The sequence below is a fragment of the Malurus melanocephalus genome, unplaced genomic scaffold (assembly GCF_030028575.1).
Source record: "Malurus melanocephalus ecotype Western Australia unplaced genomic scaffold, MMel_1.1 scaffold_275, whole genome shotgun sequence".
NCBI lineage: Eukaryota > Metazoa > Chordata > Aves > Passeriformes > Maluridae > Malurus > Malurus melanocephalus.
The window spans coordinates 772,649-788,883 of record NW_026623507.1 but is presented as its reverse complement, the minus strand read 5'-3'; the positions used below and the strand labels follow the sequence as shown (position 1 = coordinate 788,883).

The 16,235-nt window shown below is 43.8% G+C and overlaps 1 protein-coding gene and 1 long non-coding RNA gene across 2 annotated transcripts in view; one reads left to right on the top strand and one right to left on the bottom strand.

Annotated features, from left to right (window-relative positions):
• Nucleotides 1–816: 816 nt before the first annotated feature.
• On the bottom strand, nt 817–3,550 carry NDUFB4 (NADH:ubiquinone oxidoreductase subunit B4). The gene is made up of 3 exons (XM_057376258.1): nt 3,305–3,550; nt 2,906–3,052; nt 817–1,253 (listed from the first exon to the last, which is right to left on the bottom strand). Exons 1-3 carry the CDS (start codon nt 3,503–3,505, stop codon nt 1,194–1,196), a joined length of 408 nt encoding a protein of 135 aa, XP_057232241.1. The 5' UTR covers nt 3,506–3,550; the 3' UTR covers nt 817–1,193.
• Nucleotides 3,551–7,579: 4,029 nt separating this feature from the next.
• LOC130579447 (uncharacterized) overlaps nt 7,580–16,235 on the top strand; it is a 19,010-nt gene continuing 10,354 nt past the window's right edge. The window contains exons 1-2 of the long non-coding RNA XR_008966002.1: nt 7,580–7,946; nt 10,791–10,916. This is a non-coding gene — a long non-coding RNA (uncharacterized LOC130579447). The remainder of the gene's footprint in view (nt 7,947–10,790; nt 10,917–16,235) is intronic.

Sequence of the window (16,235 nt, the reverse complement as noted above, 5' to 3'; positions counted from 1 at the left end):
AGGCCATCTGGACCCAGATGACCTCCTGAGGTCCTTCCAACCTCAACCATTTTGWGRTTATGTGYAAAAGCTCAACTCACTCTGCTGGAGAGGGACTGAAAATGGTCCATATTTACATCTTCATCATGCAGGAAAAGGATGCAGTAGACCTGTTTTTGCTGCTTTCCCAGCAGGCAAAGGGAAGTTTTCAACTTTTGTATCAGACTGAGCTTCTGGCACGAAACTCAATGCTTGGGAAGAAACTGCTCCCACAGTCTCTCAAGAATGAGGGTTGTTTGGACCATGATGGCACCTACAGGCYACATATTCAAGAATKMATCAAAAATCTTTTCCTTGCACTCMCACCTCAGTATATTGSMRKWAMMAWTCCAGAGTCCCCCATACCAGTTGACCTGGGCAGAAAACATCTGTGTTCTTACAAGAATAAACAGAAAAGGAAGCTTTGCAAGTGTAAGATTCAGTTATGCTTGCTGGTGGATTTTTTTTTTCTTTTTGAACGCAGCACCTTTACAATGAAATGGAATTCTCCTATACTACAAGAGAATCAGTGTCAAAGTGAAAATCCTGATCTTACACTTCTTGTGTCTCACTCACAGGAACCACAGAAATAGTGGAAATTTTAGTCACATTTAGCATGACAATATTCAACTCCCTATTTCCAAATTTGGTACTGTAATTTTATCCAGAAGTTTAYTGCAATAAACAAACACATTGTAGTTTACTAGCGAAAAGAAAAATTAACTTATTGACAGCAGTCAGGCAGACTCCTAACTTCTTAAAAATGTATCATAGACCTCACCTATTACCCAGTTAGGGCAAACCACACAGCCAAACTGACACCAAGAAATATCTAGAAGGTAAGCAGTAGTTCCTTTAGGAAACTTTGGTCTTGTTTACCATTTTAGCCAGCTAGTAATTTCAAATTTCAGYCTTCTTGGACAGCAGCAACCTCCATGGTTTAGAAAGATCCTCTGTATGTACACCGAAAGAGTACAATAGCTGAGTTCCAGACACCCTCTCTGTATCCATCTGATTTAGGTATAAAGATCCTACATTTCTGCAATTTGCATGATTTTGAAAGATTCAAGACAACCAACAAGCAATTAAGATTTATTCTTATGACAGAGAAATGTCATCACATAATACATCTTATTTTATTTATATCCCATGAACATCACAGCAATTCCAGGAACTTAGAAYACACTGAATGGTCGCTTGTATTTACCTTCCTCGATACGCTTCTCTTTACGATCCTGTGGAAGAAAGAGAACATTTATCATTATCCTGCTAGAGAAGGACTTTTCATCAGATTGGGATAAGAGAACAGCACTTCTTGTGTTTCAACATGGACTACATGGAGATAGCACCACACAGGATCTTATGGGTCTTTTCTACCCTAAATGGTTCTACGAACACAAATTCTAAAACTAAAAAATAACAAGGCATCTAGCTTCACCTACTAAAGACCTGCTCAGATTGACCTCACATCTAGGTACTCTCACAAGCCAGCAGAGACTAATTCCTGCAAGGCATTTTTCACCAAACTAGTTGCGTCTCAGATAATTTGTATCTTAGTCTTTACCTCCTCCTTCTGACTGAATAATCCAATTTAGAGGTCTAATTAAGGATAAACTTCTTAATATTTTGCCTAAACATGCCTGTGCTCACTTTCAACCCATCTGTCCCTCACTCTGCAGTCCTGTACCTTTCTGACAGGTACCATTACAGTACACAGACACTGTGGATAATGCCCAGATTCTTTCTGCTGGATAAAACCAGAAGATTTGCTATAGCCTGGCAATTTCTCTCTTGCTTTCCCAGAAACACAGCRAACATTCCTCAGAGAAAAGAATATGACTATTGTGTTTTATGTGCTACCAGGRAAAGAATAAAAATCCCCAAACATCACTAAAGGAACTGGAATAAAAGAAAGCAAATTATCCTGGACACTCATTAAAGACTTCAGCATGACAAARTATTGCAGAGGTACAGAAGTCTCAAGCACATTTATATCAACATTGCTCAGCATGTTTCCTAAARCTTGAATTTTCAGTTCACCCTAGCAAACAACATTCCCTACAAATATTCTATTAATTTATGTTAGTGCTTCRTGGTTTATGACTTGATCTAAAATGCTACTTCTGTGCAAAAGCGGAAAATAAAAGTGTTTTACAACAGCCACAAATTCTTTACTACAAACAGCCACTGTCTGCCTGTGAGCATTTTTTTATGTATGTATATAGCTGAGATTTTTCGGTATGACCTAGCATTGCTCAGATCCTGATGCCCATAGTTTAGGAGTTAGAATGGAAGCAAGATAAACCTTCCAAATTCTTAAAACATCCACCTGAGATCAGACACTGCAATTATCACAATTATTCTTCTCCATTTGCTTCACGAAATTAAGAGAAATGGTCAAGCAGTTGCACAGAGATATTGCTAGGACTGTCATCCATAAGCTTCCTGYTTATTTAAAGTTTAAAAAGCATAGTTCGTGCAGGTCAACTGCTGAAAGTAAGAGTAACTTTTGATTAATTTTCACTGTCAGTGCTACCGAGAATACTGATCAGGCTATTTTGTGACTGCAAAATAGCCTGATCAGGCAAACTGTGAATGGCCATACTCGAGGGTACAATAAAGGGCTCCTAGAAAAAATGGACTTTACAACCAGTAAMAGGCTTTGAGACAACAGGCTAAAGRGCTCCCAGAAAAAAATGGACTTTACAACCARTAACAGGCTTTGAGACAACAGGCTCGCTATCAGCCTTCCTTCCCTCATTACTTTAACGGTATTAATCATTTCTAGGTGCATGAGGATCCCACATATTGAGACGCCACGCAGATCTACATTTCACAAGCCGGTGTTTTGGCGTTCGCTGATGTTCAGCGTTGTCGACCGACTTACCCTGTCAGCTTTTAAGACGAAGATCCAGAAGAGGAGGGGGCCTAAGCCGTAAGCAGCTCCTAGAAAGGACGTCCTGGGTGTCGGGCGGAAAGTAGGGTAGACGTTCATTGACTTCGCATAGGCCCAGCGGAGCAAAGCGGGATCTTCCTGGGGTGCAAAGAGAAGGGCGGTGAGGGGTGAGGCCCACGGGGCTCTGCAGTGACCCCATTACCCGGACACTGCGGCCAAGGCACACCGGGAAGGGCACCAAGGTCACGGGGAGGGCGGGCAGCGTTCCTCCGGCACGATCCCGGCCCCAAGCACGGYAGGAGCGAGCCCCGCTCCGGGACACCGCCGGCTGAGGCGAACGAGCCCCGCGCTTCCCCCGCCGCCCCCTCACGCCTCTCCCTCCCCACTCACGATGATGGCGGGCCGGCTGGGGTTGTTGAGCTGCAGCTGGTACTGCCGCTTGAGCCGGGAGCGGATCGCCAGGCGCTCGGCCTCGGCGCGGCGCTTCTCCGGCGATGACTCGTAGGTGTCGGGGTCGAGCTCGGCGGGCAGCGAGACGAAGCGGTTGGGCCGGTACAGCTTGGCCGCTGAGGGAGGCGGCCCCGTCGCCATCTTGGAGAGCGGCGGGAGGCGGTGCCGGCCCCGCCCCCGGGAGCTGCCGCCTCCCCTCACGGAACCGGCGCCACAAAATGGTTTGGGATGAAGACATCTGAGAGTTTTTCCTGTCCCAGCCCCGCTGTTATGGGCAGGGACAGCGCCCACTAGGCCAGGTTTATCAGAGCTCCATCCAGGCTGCCCTTGAATACCTGCGAGGGATGGGGCGTCCACAACTTCTCTGTGCCAGTGCCTCACCACTCTCAGGGTAAAGGATTTTTTTGGTAATCTCTAACCTAAACCTACTCTTTCGATTTGAAYCCATTCCCCTTCATCCTGTCACTACATGCTATTGTAAATAATCTTTCCGCACGTTTCTTGTGAGTTCCCTTCAGGTACTGTCACCTCAAAGACTTCTCTTTCCCAGGCTGAACAAAGCCTCACCACACTCAGGGTAAAGGATTTTTTTGGTAATCTCTAACCTAAACGTACTCTTTCGATTTGAACCCATTCCCCTTCATCCTGTCACTACATGCTCTTGTAAATAATCTTACCGCATGTTTCCTGTGAGTTCCCTTCAGGTACTGCAAGACCACGATTAGATCACCTCAAAAACTTCTCTTTCTCAGGCTGAACAAAGCCAATTCTCTCAGCCTTTCCTCACAGGAGAGGTGCCCCATCCCTCTACTCAGTTTGGTGGCCTCTTGTGGACTCACTCTAAGCAGGTCCATGTCCTTCCTGTGCTGGGGTCCCCAGAGTTGGGTGCAATTCTCCAGGTTAGGTCCCAGCAAAGCAGAGCAGAGGGGCAGAAACCTCTCCTTTGCCCAGCTTTGCATACAGCCCAGGATACACTTGGCTTTCTGGGCTGCGAGTGCTCAGGGCTGGGTCGTGTGCTGACTGTTATCCACCAACATCCCCAAGTCCTTTTCATCAGAGCTGCTCTCGATCTGTTCATCCCAAAGCTTATGTTAATAYTGGGGTTGCCCTGACAGGAGCGTCTCCAGGAGTCACACCATATGTCGTACAGCATTGTCCAAACACTTCTTGAACTCTGTCTGGTTTGGAGCTGTAACCACTTCCATAAGGAGCCTGTTCCAGTGCTCAGCCACCCTCTGGGTGAAGAATCATCTAATGTCCAACCTAAACCTCTCTTGGCTCAACCATAAGCCATTTCCTTGGATCCTGTCACTCTTTGCCAGACAGAAGAGATCAGCACCTGTCCCTCCACCTTCCCTCATGGTGAAGCTGTAGACTGCAATTAATTTACACTGTCAGTGCTAGAGAGAGCTTCATTATAGCTACGCTTGAACATTAATTCCTTTTTGAACTGAAKAAAAAATCCCTATGTCTGAACACTRTTCCATGTTACMCAAGAAGYGTGTTGYAGRCAGRCTGGTATYAGCAAAATCCTACTGACTTTCAGCTTCAAATTGTCCCATTGATTCTTTAACCAAGGCTGGGCTGAGTGGACAAAATGCCAGGTAATCTCCAGGTTTTTCCTGAGGTGACTCAGCACCCTGACAGGTTCAGGAATCGTCCCCTGCTTGGTGAGCACGGGGCAAAGAAAGCAGGACTTTGACCTTACACTGCTTTTTGGCTGGTGTGTGCCCAGGTGGCCAAAAAGGCCAGTGGCAGCCTGGCCTATATCAGGAAAAGTGTGGCCAGCGGGACAAGGGCAGTGATTGTGCCCCTGTACTTGGCACTAGCGAGGCCACATCTTGATAACTGTGTCCAGTTCTGGGCCACTCACAGAATGGGAAAAACATTGAGGTGCTGGAGCAAGTCCAGAGAAGAGAAACAGAGCTGGTGAAGGGTCTGGAGTACAGGTCCTGTGAGGAGCCGCTGCGGATGTTTAACCTGCAGAAAAAGAGGCTCAGGGGAGACCTTATTGTTCTCAATAAATATCTGAAAGGAGTTTGTAGCCAGATGTGGAGTTGGTCTCATTTAACAAGCGGTTGGACAAGAGAAAATAGCCTCAAGTTGCACCAGGGGAGGTTTATATTTGTTATTAGGGGAGAAGTTTTCACCAAAAGGATTGTTCAGCATTGGAACAGGCTGCTTGGGGAAGTGCAGTCACCTTCTCTGGAGATATTGAAAAGACATGGCATGTAGGGMCACTGTTTAGTGATGGACTTGGCAGTGTTCAGTTAATTATTGGACCTGATGATCTTAGAGGTATTTTGTAACCTTTGTAATTCTAAGGCTTTGACTTTAGGAAGTTTTTGTCCTGTCAGTATTAAGAACTTTGTTCTCCAGTGTTGTGAAGAAATATATGCAAGTTGTCTTTCTGGAAACAAAGTAGCCAGTAAACAACTTTACTGTTGTGTTTTTTTCTCCTGATGTACAAAACAGTGATAGTAGTTATGCTGATGGGGACCCAGTAAGTTAATGGTTGTGTATATATTGTTATGGCCTGATTTACACTGTGGTAACTGTAGGCTCAGGTAATGTTGGATGAGGGATTACAGTTTCCTCCAAAGCATACACAAAATAATACTGCTGACTTTATTGAAGATGCTRTGCTTTGGCACTGCAATAATAGAGCAAAAGCTCTTCCTCACATCCTACAATTTCACACTTTTCCCTAAACACTTGGAAAATAAACTACCTCCTTTTAGTCTGAGCTGCTAATTAACAGTTGTTACTTGTTTTAGCAGGATGAAATACAAGTTGGATATTTCTGCAGTACCTTGAGGACCCCCACCACAACACGCAGYTTTAGGTACTTTTCCCAAAGTACGAGCCTATAGCCCTCTCAGAAATCTTTTCAGCTTTTCCACCTTCATCTTCTTCACAAACATGTGTCTGCAAATCCAAGTGAAACCCAAGCTGCTTCATTCCCAGTCAGGTCCCAGGGAAGTACTTCCATGCCTGGTTGCTTTTTCTCCCAAGGCTTTCAGCTTGGGTCAGTGGCTCCTATTGCATGGAAAAATTTACTSCCTTCACTTTCCCATTTCATGACCATTTCATTTAGTGAGCTCTTTGTGTCCAGCTCCACAATTTTCTCTCTCCATAACCAGCACATAGAGAGCTACTTTAGCAGCACACAACCTATACCAGCAGCACTGCCATGTGGCACTCCAGGATACTTTCATCTCTGAGTGTTCCCAAAGCCTTGGCAGCCTGTGTTTCACAGCCCCTGCACAGCTTGCTGCTTTAAAAGCTACTCCTCYCTGCTCTCTCTTATTTCTTAATAAATGACACGTGCAGCCTTGAAACAGATTGATTCCTGGCAGGAGCAGGAGTGCAGGCTGGATTAGTGAACTGGGAAGGGTTAGCTGCTCTGTGGGAAGTGGTGGGKTTTTTTCCCTCTTTGCTGCATCACAGAGTGGAACAGAAGACTCCTGCTCCTGCAGATCTCCCAAAGGACTTCAATACAGCCAGATGCTTTTCCCCCAATCTGCTGACTGCCGAGGTCTGTCCATAGTGGTGTGTGACAGTTCCTCTGGGCAGGAGCAAAGATGGTCTTGTGGTGAAGTCACTTGGCAAAGGCAGCGGGTTCAGCTCCCAGCCCTGTTGCAGAATCTTTGTGATCTTATCAGTGCAGGTCCAAGCTGTGCCTTCTGCCTCTCCCCAGAGCTCATTGCTGTGAGTGTGCATGCTTGGCATGCAAACAGTGCTGAAATTAATTCTACTGGGAGAAAAACAGAAGGTACAAAGCAACATTTCCATTAACAATGTAATGTACTGTATTAGAAAACCGAGCAGCCAGCTGCTATGCTGCAAACACCTTTGCATTCCATCTCTAATCGCTAACTCATCCTCCTTCCCAAAGGATCAAAATCCTCACAGGGAGTCTTCTCTGAGAGATGGCACTTGTTTCATGGGCAAGAAAATAACTAAATYCCTTCCAGAGAAACATATTCTCTGACACTGAAGCCTGTGCATTGCAATTTGTTGTTCTCACTCCTCCAGGGGTGAATTTGTGCGCTTTCTTTGTTTTGTAACAGCCATATCTCTACCTTTAAAACACATCCTTCAGCAAAAGCCCAAGTTAACAATGCATAAAGCAAYGCAGAAAAAACAGAAATGCTGCATTCAAAGCACTTGACTGAAATCAGTGATTGTTTTTTTCTCCTGCTGACAGGAACTTCTGCACACAGTGAGAAATGCTRCGGTGACAAACTGTGCTCCCGTGAAGACCTCCTGTGTCATCTGCTCCTCCAGGACCACCCTGTGGCAGACTCTGAACACAGTCTTGCTGCTACTGCAAACTACCTTTGAAACAAAAGATTTTGCAAGAATGGACACTCTTCTTTTCCCTGTTTTTGTCAGCAAGATCTTGAAGCTCATTTGACTACCCTCCTGACTGTGTGTGTTGACCTAAGGCAAGCAGCAGGAATATAAAACAGGMTCTGGTGAGGGTGGAGCCCATCTCAGTAGGGCAGCACAGGCTTGAACGAGAATATGCTGGTCATAAAACTACATCCTTGTGGGCTCACACACCAAGGCTTAACAGGTAAGACCCCAAGTATTTTTTCTTCTTTTTAATCAGGACTGATGTTTATTGAATGTTCAAGGTTGGAAGTATTGAATTAAATTGACAATTATCCTATGAAAATGCCTTTGAAGTTTACATCATCTGTTTCMTTTGCCATCAGCAGTAACCAAAATGGAAAGAACAGTCAAGAAAATTAATCTTTGTCCAGAACCCCGTGGAGGGTTGACCTTGACTGACTGCCAGACATCCACCCAGCTGCTGTCTTCCTCCTCTCCTTGAAAGGACTGGGGGAGAAAATGACACAGAAAATCTCATGGCTTGATGAAAATGCAGTTGATAAGAAAAGCAAAAGCTGCACATGGAAGCAAAGTAAAAAGAGGAACTCATTCACTACAAYGCACCAGCAGGCAGATGTCCAGCTATTTTTTTGGGAAACAAGGCCTCAATAAGCATAGTGGTTGCTTGGGAAGATAGATGACATCACCACAAATGTCCTCCCACCATCCTCCTTTCCTTCAGCTTTTATTTCTAAGGAGGGAATCATATGGCATGGGATATCTCTTTGGTTATTTGGGTCAGCTGTCCCAGTTATTCACATTCCCAATCGATTGCCCATCTCTGGCCTGCAGACSTTCAAAGCTGTTGGTGGGCTGTTGGAGAGAAAGCCCTGACACTGTGCTAGCACTGCTCAGMAATACCCAAACCCTGTGTGCTATCAGTGCTGTTTTAACCACAGATGAAAGGCACCARCCCTCTAGGTTGMTGTGAAGAGTTAACTCCATCCCAAMYAWMCCCAGTACAMAGYCAGTTTGAATGCTGTCTGAGACACCTCTGAATTTCAGACCATTCTCATACTGGTTAGCCTGAATTCAGACATACTTCTATGACACTCTTTGACTGAAGCTGCAAATAACTTCTACCTAGAGTTTAAAGTAACCCAAGATATCTTCAGTTTAGAACKGTGTGATTTTGCTGGTGGCTTTTCAGTCATGCCCCAAAAAGAGAGTGGATTTTTTTGACTGTGTACACAAAGTCACATCTTTTCAGTGTGACCAGACTAAGTGACTCTGTGCTTCAAGTGAATGAGAAAAAAATTAACTTAAATCACAGACCTGTCTACCTACCTCCAAGGTGACCATGCCTGATGCTTTCAGAAGAGACAGGTTAAATATGCTGTCARCTCGAAAAATAGTGGTGCCTGTCAAGCTTGTGCTGAGTGCTTGAAGTTGCCCTGTTTGAATCAGTTGTCAGGCTGGGTCAACATGTTTCTGGGCTCTGTTGGGAATTCTCTCTGACCTTTTGCAAAGAAAGCAAGCTGGGAAACAGGGGGGAAGCTGAAAAAATGACTCATCTCACAAGAAGGTTCCTGAACMGAGGCCCCTTACTTCTAATTCCCACATGTAATGGGCAAGAAGGGTCATTTAGGTCCTGTTCCCATTCTATATAAGTGAATAAATACTGCTGAGTGTGCTGCTGACCTTCTTCTGAAGGGGCATTAGTATCAGGCATCCTTGTGCATGGATATATCCATGGTAAAAGCCAAATGGATATAGATGAGGAGCTGTGAAAGAAGCATTAGGATCCAGCATAGTTTATTTGAGCTCAGAACAGGTGTATCTAACCACAGCATATAGCTATATTAATAAATTGTCCAGATACATGCAATTTATTCTGGGTTAAGAACTGAAGTCCCCAGTATCTTTACCTTACTGTTGTTTAAAGGAAGCCTGGCATGCAAAGGAAGGAGTTAAGATGGTTAGGGGAATTATGAATTGTAAGTACAGCCAACAGACCACCCATAAATGTGTATCAAATGTTGAGCTCAGCAGGAGTTAGTTACAAAACTAGGACACTTAATGAGTCACGAAGTGCCAAGAATAATGAGACATGGCATTAAACAAACCATTTCTGCCTYTCCTTGGCTTGTCCAGAGACGATGGCACTCAGCCCTCTGCTGTTTCAGCTTTTCCTGTCAAAATAAAACTTTTGACTCATACTGAATTATAGGTGTGGCTGAGCTGCCTCAGCCAGGGAGGTAGTGCTGCCTGGGTGGCCCTGGTGGGAGACGGATAAACTGGCAGCCAGCATCTCTTCTCCACTCCTTTACAGGTCATTGATTGTAGCATTTTGTGGTGTTAAATTCTTACCTCTCCCTCTGCTTCCAGATCCTCGAATGAGAAACTAATAGTTACATAACAATGAAGAGTGAGAGAAGAGCTCTTAGAGTAGGGTGGGAATTAGAAACATATCCTATATGTCTGAGGCTAAGTCCTGTTGTTGATTAAGTGCAAAAGGGCCTAGGCAGTCAAGGGTTAACACTATTCCTAGACTTCCCTTTACAATGGCTGTCAGGAACTGGAGAGCTCCAGCAAGCAGCAACCACCCTCCAGCTGGCCCAGGAACAGCACTAAAGCTGAGATCCTTGCCTTAGARCTGGCCTGAACTATGTGAAATGTGTGTTGTTCCTAGGCTTGGCTCAAGTTCCTAGCTTGACCTCAGGCCTTCCTTATTGCTTTGTCCTTGCTTGCACATCACTGGACTGCAGCTGCTTATGGCTATTGCCACTGCACTTGCCCTCATCACTTTGTCTGGCTCCCAGCTGAGCCCAGTCTTGCCATTCCTGGATTGCACTGTCACTCATGGAGCAGTGCTCAGCCTCACGGCTGTAGGGATTGTATGTGGTGCCAAGGGTGAAGTCAGATTGAAGGGTGAACTCAGTAAAAAATTCAGAAAACACTTGCTGACAGGAGTCAGTGAGAAGAAACTCAAGTGTTGCAGGAAAAGGCATCTTTTCTGGCCTGCTGCTCCTGACACAAATCATCACCAGTAGCTGATGTTCCTTTTTACCCCATTTTTCTGCAGGTGTTTTGCTCTGCCCACAAAAGAAAGGATAGATCTGCCTCATTCAATTTGGGCATCAGAAAAGTAGCAGTGCCTACTGTGAMCTCTGCCTGCTTCTCTCTGACATGATGGAKGGAGTTTCAGATGGTGAGTCTTCCWATCCCAAAACATGTYGAGATTCAATTTTTACTCCATGGGTTGTGGAAACAGTTTAGTGCAGCCCAGACACTTTCCAGTTCCAGGAGTATCCTGTGTGACAGAGCCATGGCTTGTGCAGCTTGGAGCAAAATGTAACRCAGCCTTTATTGCACCTGGAGGATGCTCCTATAAGTGTTTCCTAGACTCATTGCTGAAATGCTGGACTTGCAAAAGARAGCCCTATGAAAAATTACTCTGGCCCACAAAGCTTTCAGATTCTCTGCAATGTTTTATTTGAAGTTACCTGATGAGTTTGGCTGGATTTTCTTACACAAACAGAATCAGACTGTGAGGAAAAGCCTGCTGTGGGAAGATCCAGCCAGGAGGGAGCAGGGAAACTTTAATCCCCAACAAATATGGCCACTCTTACTCGTCAAGATAGAAATAGAGTACCCCAACTGTTGGTTTGGTATTAGGGATTTTGCCTGTCAAGGGGGAGTCCACTTAAGAACATTATCTTGGAAGAAATCACTTTGTGGGATCATCAAGTCCAAAACTTCTTAGCCTGAATTTAATTTTTAATTCAAAAAAAAAGAAGGACTTTGTAGAAAATTAGTTTTAGAAGTCACAAATTTCTCCCTTGTGCAAGAAGACACTCCAACCCTGTGTAGGGAAAAAAAAAAWTCCAGCCTGAAGTCTGTGATAGATGAGCCTTGAAGGAGAAGCAGCTCTGTTGTACTGCTACATAGAAAAGATACTCAATTTGTTTTGCTTTATATATTTTATTAGAAGTCTGGAGCTTAAATTTTAAATCAAGTCTTTGGGAGCACACTGTGAGGCAGACCATCAGTATGAATAAAATATGTTAGTAGGAACATGTTGAATTTAGTGTGACTGTTTGGTAATCTCTGTATTGCAGTGGGGAAGGACTTGTGGCAATGCAGAGTGGGTTTTTTCTTTGCTCAAGTAAAAGACAGAATACAAATGAGGCTGTTGCTGCAGAATGCCAGCTAGTGGGAAAGATACACCATGTCCAGACTGGGTATATCAGTGTTTAAAAAAAAATGAAGGCAATACTAAAACTTTAAATTTCCRACCGACAGAGACAGAAAGGCAGTGATATCCCTGGGCTCTTGTTACCATCGTATAAATCAGGAACATTCACTAAACAAGAAATACACCTTAGCATTGCAGAACTCTGTACCCATCAGGCTTCATCTGCCTTGTTGGGGAGACTGGGTAAGGCAGCTGCCAAGGTTAAAAATTGTCTCCTAAATTAATGTTTTCATACTTCTCTAGATAACCTCTTAGCAGAGGGGTTTGCTCTTCGTGTAAACCATTTTTATTTACAGTTCTGTGTCACCCTAATCCAACCAGCGTAATTGTGATTTCAATCCTTACAGGAAAGATTTCTACCTCTGGTGTAATTCTTGCAGAACTCTTTAGGCATAGTGCCTTTCCTGCTTTCCAACTGACACTCATTCCATCCCCTTACATGCATCTGCATCCTCCCTACTCACTGTGAATGTTTTAGCCTGCCCCAATCCTCTTCTACTGCACTCTCACCACTGCTGAGGGGCTCTTTAGTCCCTCAATGCACTTCTTTGACTTCCTCTGCCTCCTTCACTTGCTGCTCAGTCTTCTCCCTGCTCTCTACTGGACAYACCTCACCCACTTTTATCCAAACATCTCTAAAAGTAGATCCAGTTGTGGTGGCAACCACTTGCAAAATTCTTAACAGCTGACACCTAACAACTTYGTGGTACTCTACTCCCTGATTCTTCTCATTTTCTTTGAGTCAAGCAATGTGTACACAGCACAATGGGAGCAGAAGCAAAGTTCTTMCTCCTTTGCTTTGAATTATTTCAGAATTTTCCTGTGTGCTGAAGCTAAGGGAAGTGCAAGCAGCCATCATACTGCTTGCTGGYTCTCCTCAGCACATGGAAGCTGATCAAAATCAGTTTCTACAACCAGCCTTTTAGTTTTACAGACCAGTGTCATGCTGAAGGCTGTGCAGAAGGGCCCATCTATCTCTGTACTAACGCTTTCCATGGTTAATCTTTCCTTTCTTTGTGTGCAACACACCATCAGGAGAGAACTTGTCATGGCTCAGGCACAGGCATGGTATCCCCACCTTCTGGTGCTGTGTTKGTCTTGCTGCAAGCTCCAGGGAGGCAGCTCTCTCCTGCTCACAGCAGGGTCCACCCATCCCTGCAGTGACCAGAGCCACGAAAAGAATGACTCCCAAGGGAAATTGCAAAGCCTGGTGTTGTTATGTCTGTATGAGTCTTTCATAGCTGGCTGAGATGCCTCTTCTGCTGGACCCATTAATAGGGAGGTTGCATTTCTCCATAATTTCCCTGAGGCCTGAACACATCAACTGAAAGAAAAAGGGTTGTGACTCACCCCTTGACCTGCTTCACTCTTTCTGGTATTGTCCTTCTCATGAAGAATTGAGAATGTCTGGGATACACTCATGGGAGAAGCTAATATGCTAAAATCTGTCTCAAATCCAAATGAAAATTTGAAATACAATAAAACTGCACAGCAGTCACGAAAGTTAAAGTGTTTTTTCTTTACAGTTATATAACTTCTCCCCAGCACAGAGCAAGACCCCATTTCCCATCCCTTTGCTTTGCCTTGGGGGGCTATGTTGACTCCTTGACCCTTCCTTTTTTTACTTCACTTGAACAAAGCAGGAAGGCTGAGCCCCTAATCTTAAAAATCTGCTGTATATTTTTTAAGATCAATGAAGTTATGAAGCTTTGGTTTCCTTTTCTTACACATAGTTTTTGCAGCAGGATCACAAGGGTGAAATCAGCAATGCTGTCCTTTTTTCAGACAATGATAGGAAAGGTCTTTCTGGCCTGCAGAGCAGTCTCAGAGTAGAGTCATCTCTGGCTGTGCACTCCCACCTCCAACAGTTTTTAGGGAATTTACAACTTCAGTTGACAGCTTATGGATAAAAGTCCATGCCTATTTTCTTGCAGCGCAATGTCTCCCAAATACCAGCATCTCTCTCTTGTTGAGTAGACCTATATGCATCTGGAACCAGCTTTACCTTGATTTTTGACTCTATTTGGGACAAAGCCTTCTGACTKACCTGTCATGTAACATACTGCTCATGCAGATTTTTCAGATGTGCTGTGCATGGTGCACAGRAACACAACTGCAACATGTGACACTGTGGTGAGAGGTCTCTTCCCTGGGACCTGTTGGAGGGAGAAGCTGTCAGTCACTCCATTATCTTGACCTTGTTCAGAAGCAAAGGTGAAAAAGTATTTCTTGATCCCAGAGTGCAGACAGTCACAGGTTTGATCAGGACTGAGTTTAAGCAGGTTCCTACAGAGAGTACTGCCCTGCTCATGGCCCTAGGGAGACCTTGGGGCACAGCATGCAGAGGCATGTCCCTAGGAGTTTGGGGCTGATGGTGTTGTTAGAATTGGCTTGTCCTCATCTAATACCTTATTCTTGGAGGAAAGGAAATGTCAGGACTGGGTGTCCCTTGGACAGAGTATTTGTTGATCAGAGCACAGATATTTTGAGGTGATTTCTTCTGGTAAAGGATTCCTTTCTTGCTTTCAAGTTGCTTGTTTCTTATGCCCTGTGGCAGTGAAAGGCCAGTATGTGATGAGGAAAAGGTGATCTTTAGGATAGGAGAAGTGAATCAACAACCCCACAGCTGGAACTGAATTTGTGACATTGCTTGGCACCCTTCTGCTCTTATGTCTTGACCCGTCTCAGGATTTCAAATTTTTGGATCCAGTCCAGGATTTCTGAATAAGCCATCAGTCTTTTCTAGCAGTAAGAGGTAATGCTGCAAGCATAGTGGGTTAATGATGATRGTGATAAAAATACCAGTAAAAATAGTCTGACAARATTTCCCCCAACARCCATTTTCACATATTTTCTGTTTTKATGCAACATTTCTGGGGTTTTTGATAGAAACAGAAGCACAGTCTCATCTTTCTATTAAAAACACCATTTTTGTTTGTTTATTTTTCACCTCATTTTCCCCTCTTCATAGCAGTTGCTAAGGGAAACAGARGAGTAAACAAGAGGGAAAAGTGAGAGGGATAAAGGAAAAGAAAACAATTCAGATTTTGTTATTTTGAATCATTTTTTTCAACCAAACCCAGATATATCATCATAATAAAAACACAAGAAAACTCCTTTCAGCAAAAGCTGCTGGTTCTCTGTGCTTTCTCAAATAAATTCCTGCTGCACTGTGTCCCTGAGTGTAGCAAAGGCTAGAATGAGGTATCCAGAAAATGTTGTCTCCTGACAACATTGCTGGAACTGTAGAAATGCAATGGTAAACAGCAAATCTTACGTGTTTTCTTAACAACTATCCATACCTGCTGCTTCACTTTACAAAAGTAAMTTTAGATTGCTCCTTTCTGCACTAGTGATCCTCCTGAGACTCTGCACATGCTGGTCTGGTAGGTGTGCTGCAGGTATGCTGCAGGTGTGCTGGAATCCTGCTCTGAGAGGATTGTTATTATTATTGATGATAATAATAATATTATTATTATTATTCAGCTGCCTTTTCTGAGCTGAAATCAGTGAAGCTCTGCAGAAAGCAGGAGGTGAATAGCAGTGATGCAGCAAAACTGTTTCCTAGAAAAAATCTTTTCCACAAGGGTTCACATTGCTTTGCAGAGACCAAAAGAGTCAAAACAAGCTCTGTGAAATTTTAGGCAGTATCAAACATCTTGTAGTAAAACTGATGCTCTTTATTAAGCTCTAGAATACTTTTCCATTAGGTARCCAACAATTATGCACAGCCCAATGGGGAAGGGGGTTTGAGCAATGCAGTCCCAAACTAGCAAAATAGTGAAGGTTTCAAAAAGGAAAGGATCTCTCATCTARTTCAAAACTCAATATATGTTTTCAAGATATATCTCATTGCAGCAGTAAAGTAATAAGGATCAGAAATGATTCTGACCAGTATGCTGGGGTGTAGCCCAAAAAACGATTTCTAAAGAGAAAAAATAAAGTCTTATAAAAAAAGAGAAGCACTGACCAAACTGGAGCTGTGATTGGTAATGGTTCTTTTATACCTTCATTCTTAACCCTGAGCTGCATTCTGGAGGTAAAAATAGCAGCTGCCAAAAATACTAATTACTTCAAAGAAACTGCARTGCCATCACTTCCAGAGGAACTTCCTGTTATTTCTGCATACCACGTTAAAATAAGCATCTGGTTCACAAAATACTGCAATAAAACTCTTCCAATTGTTGTTAACTTTCCCATAGAAAACAACATAGGGCGTAAATGAAAACACACAATCCTTATTTACACAGAGCCCAGTGTAGCAACACTGAA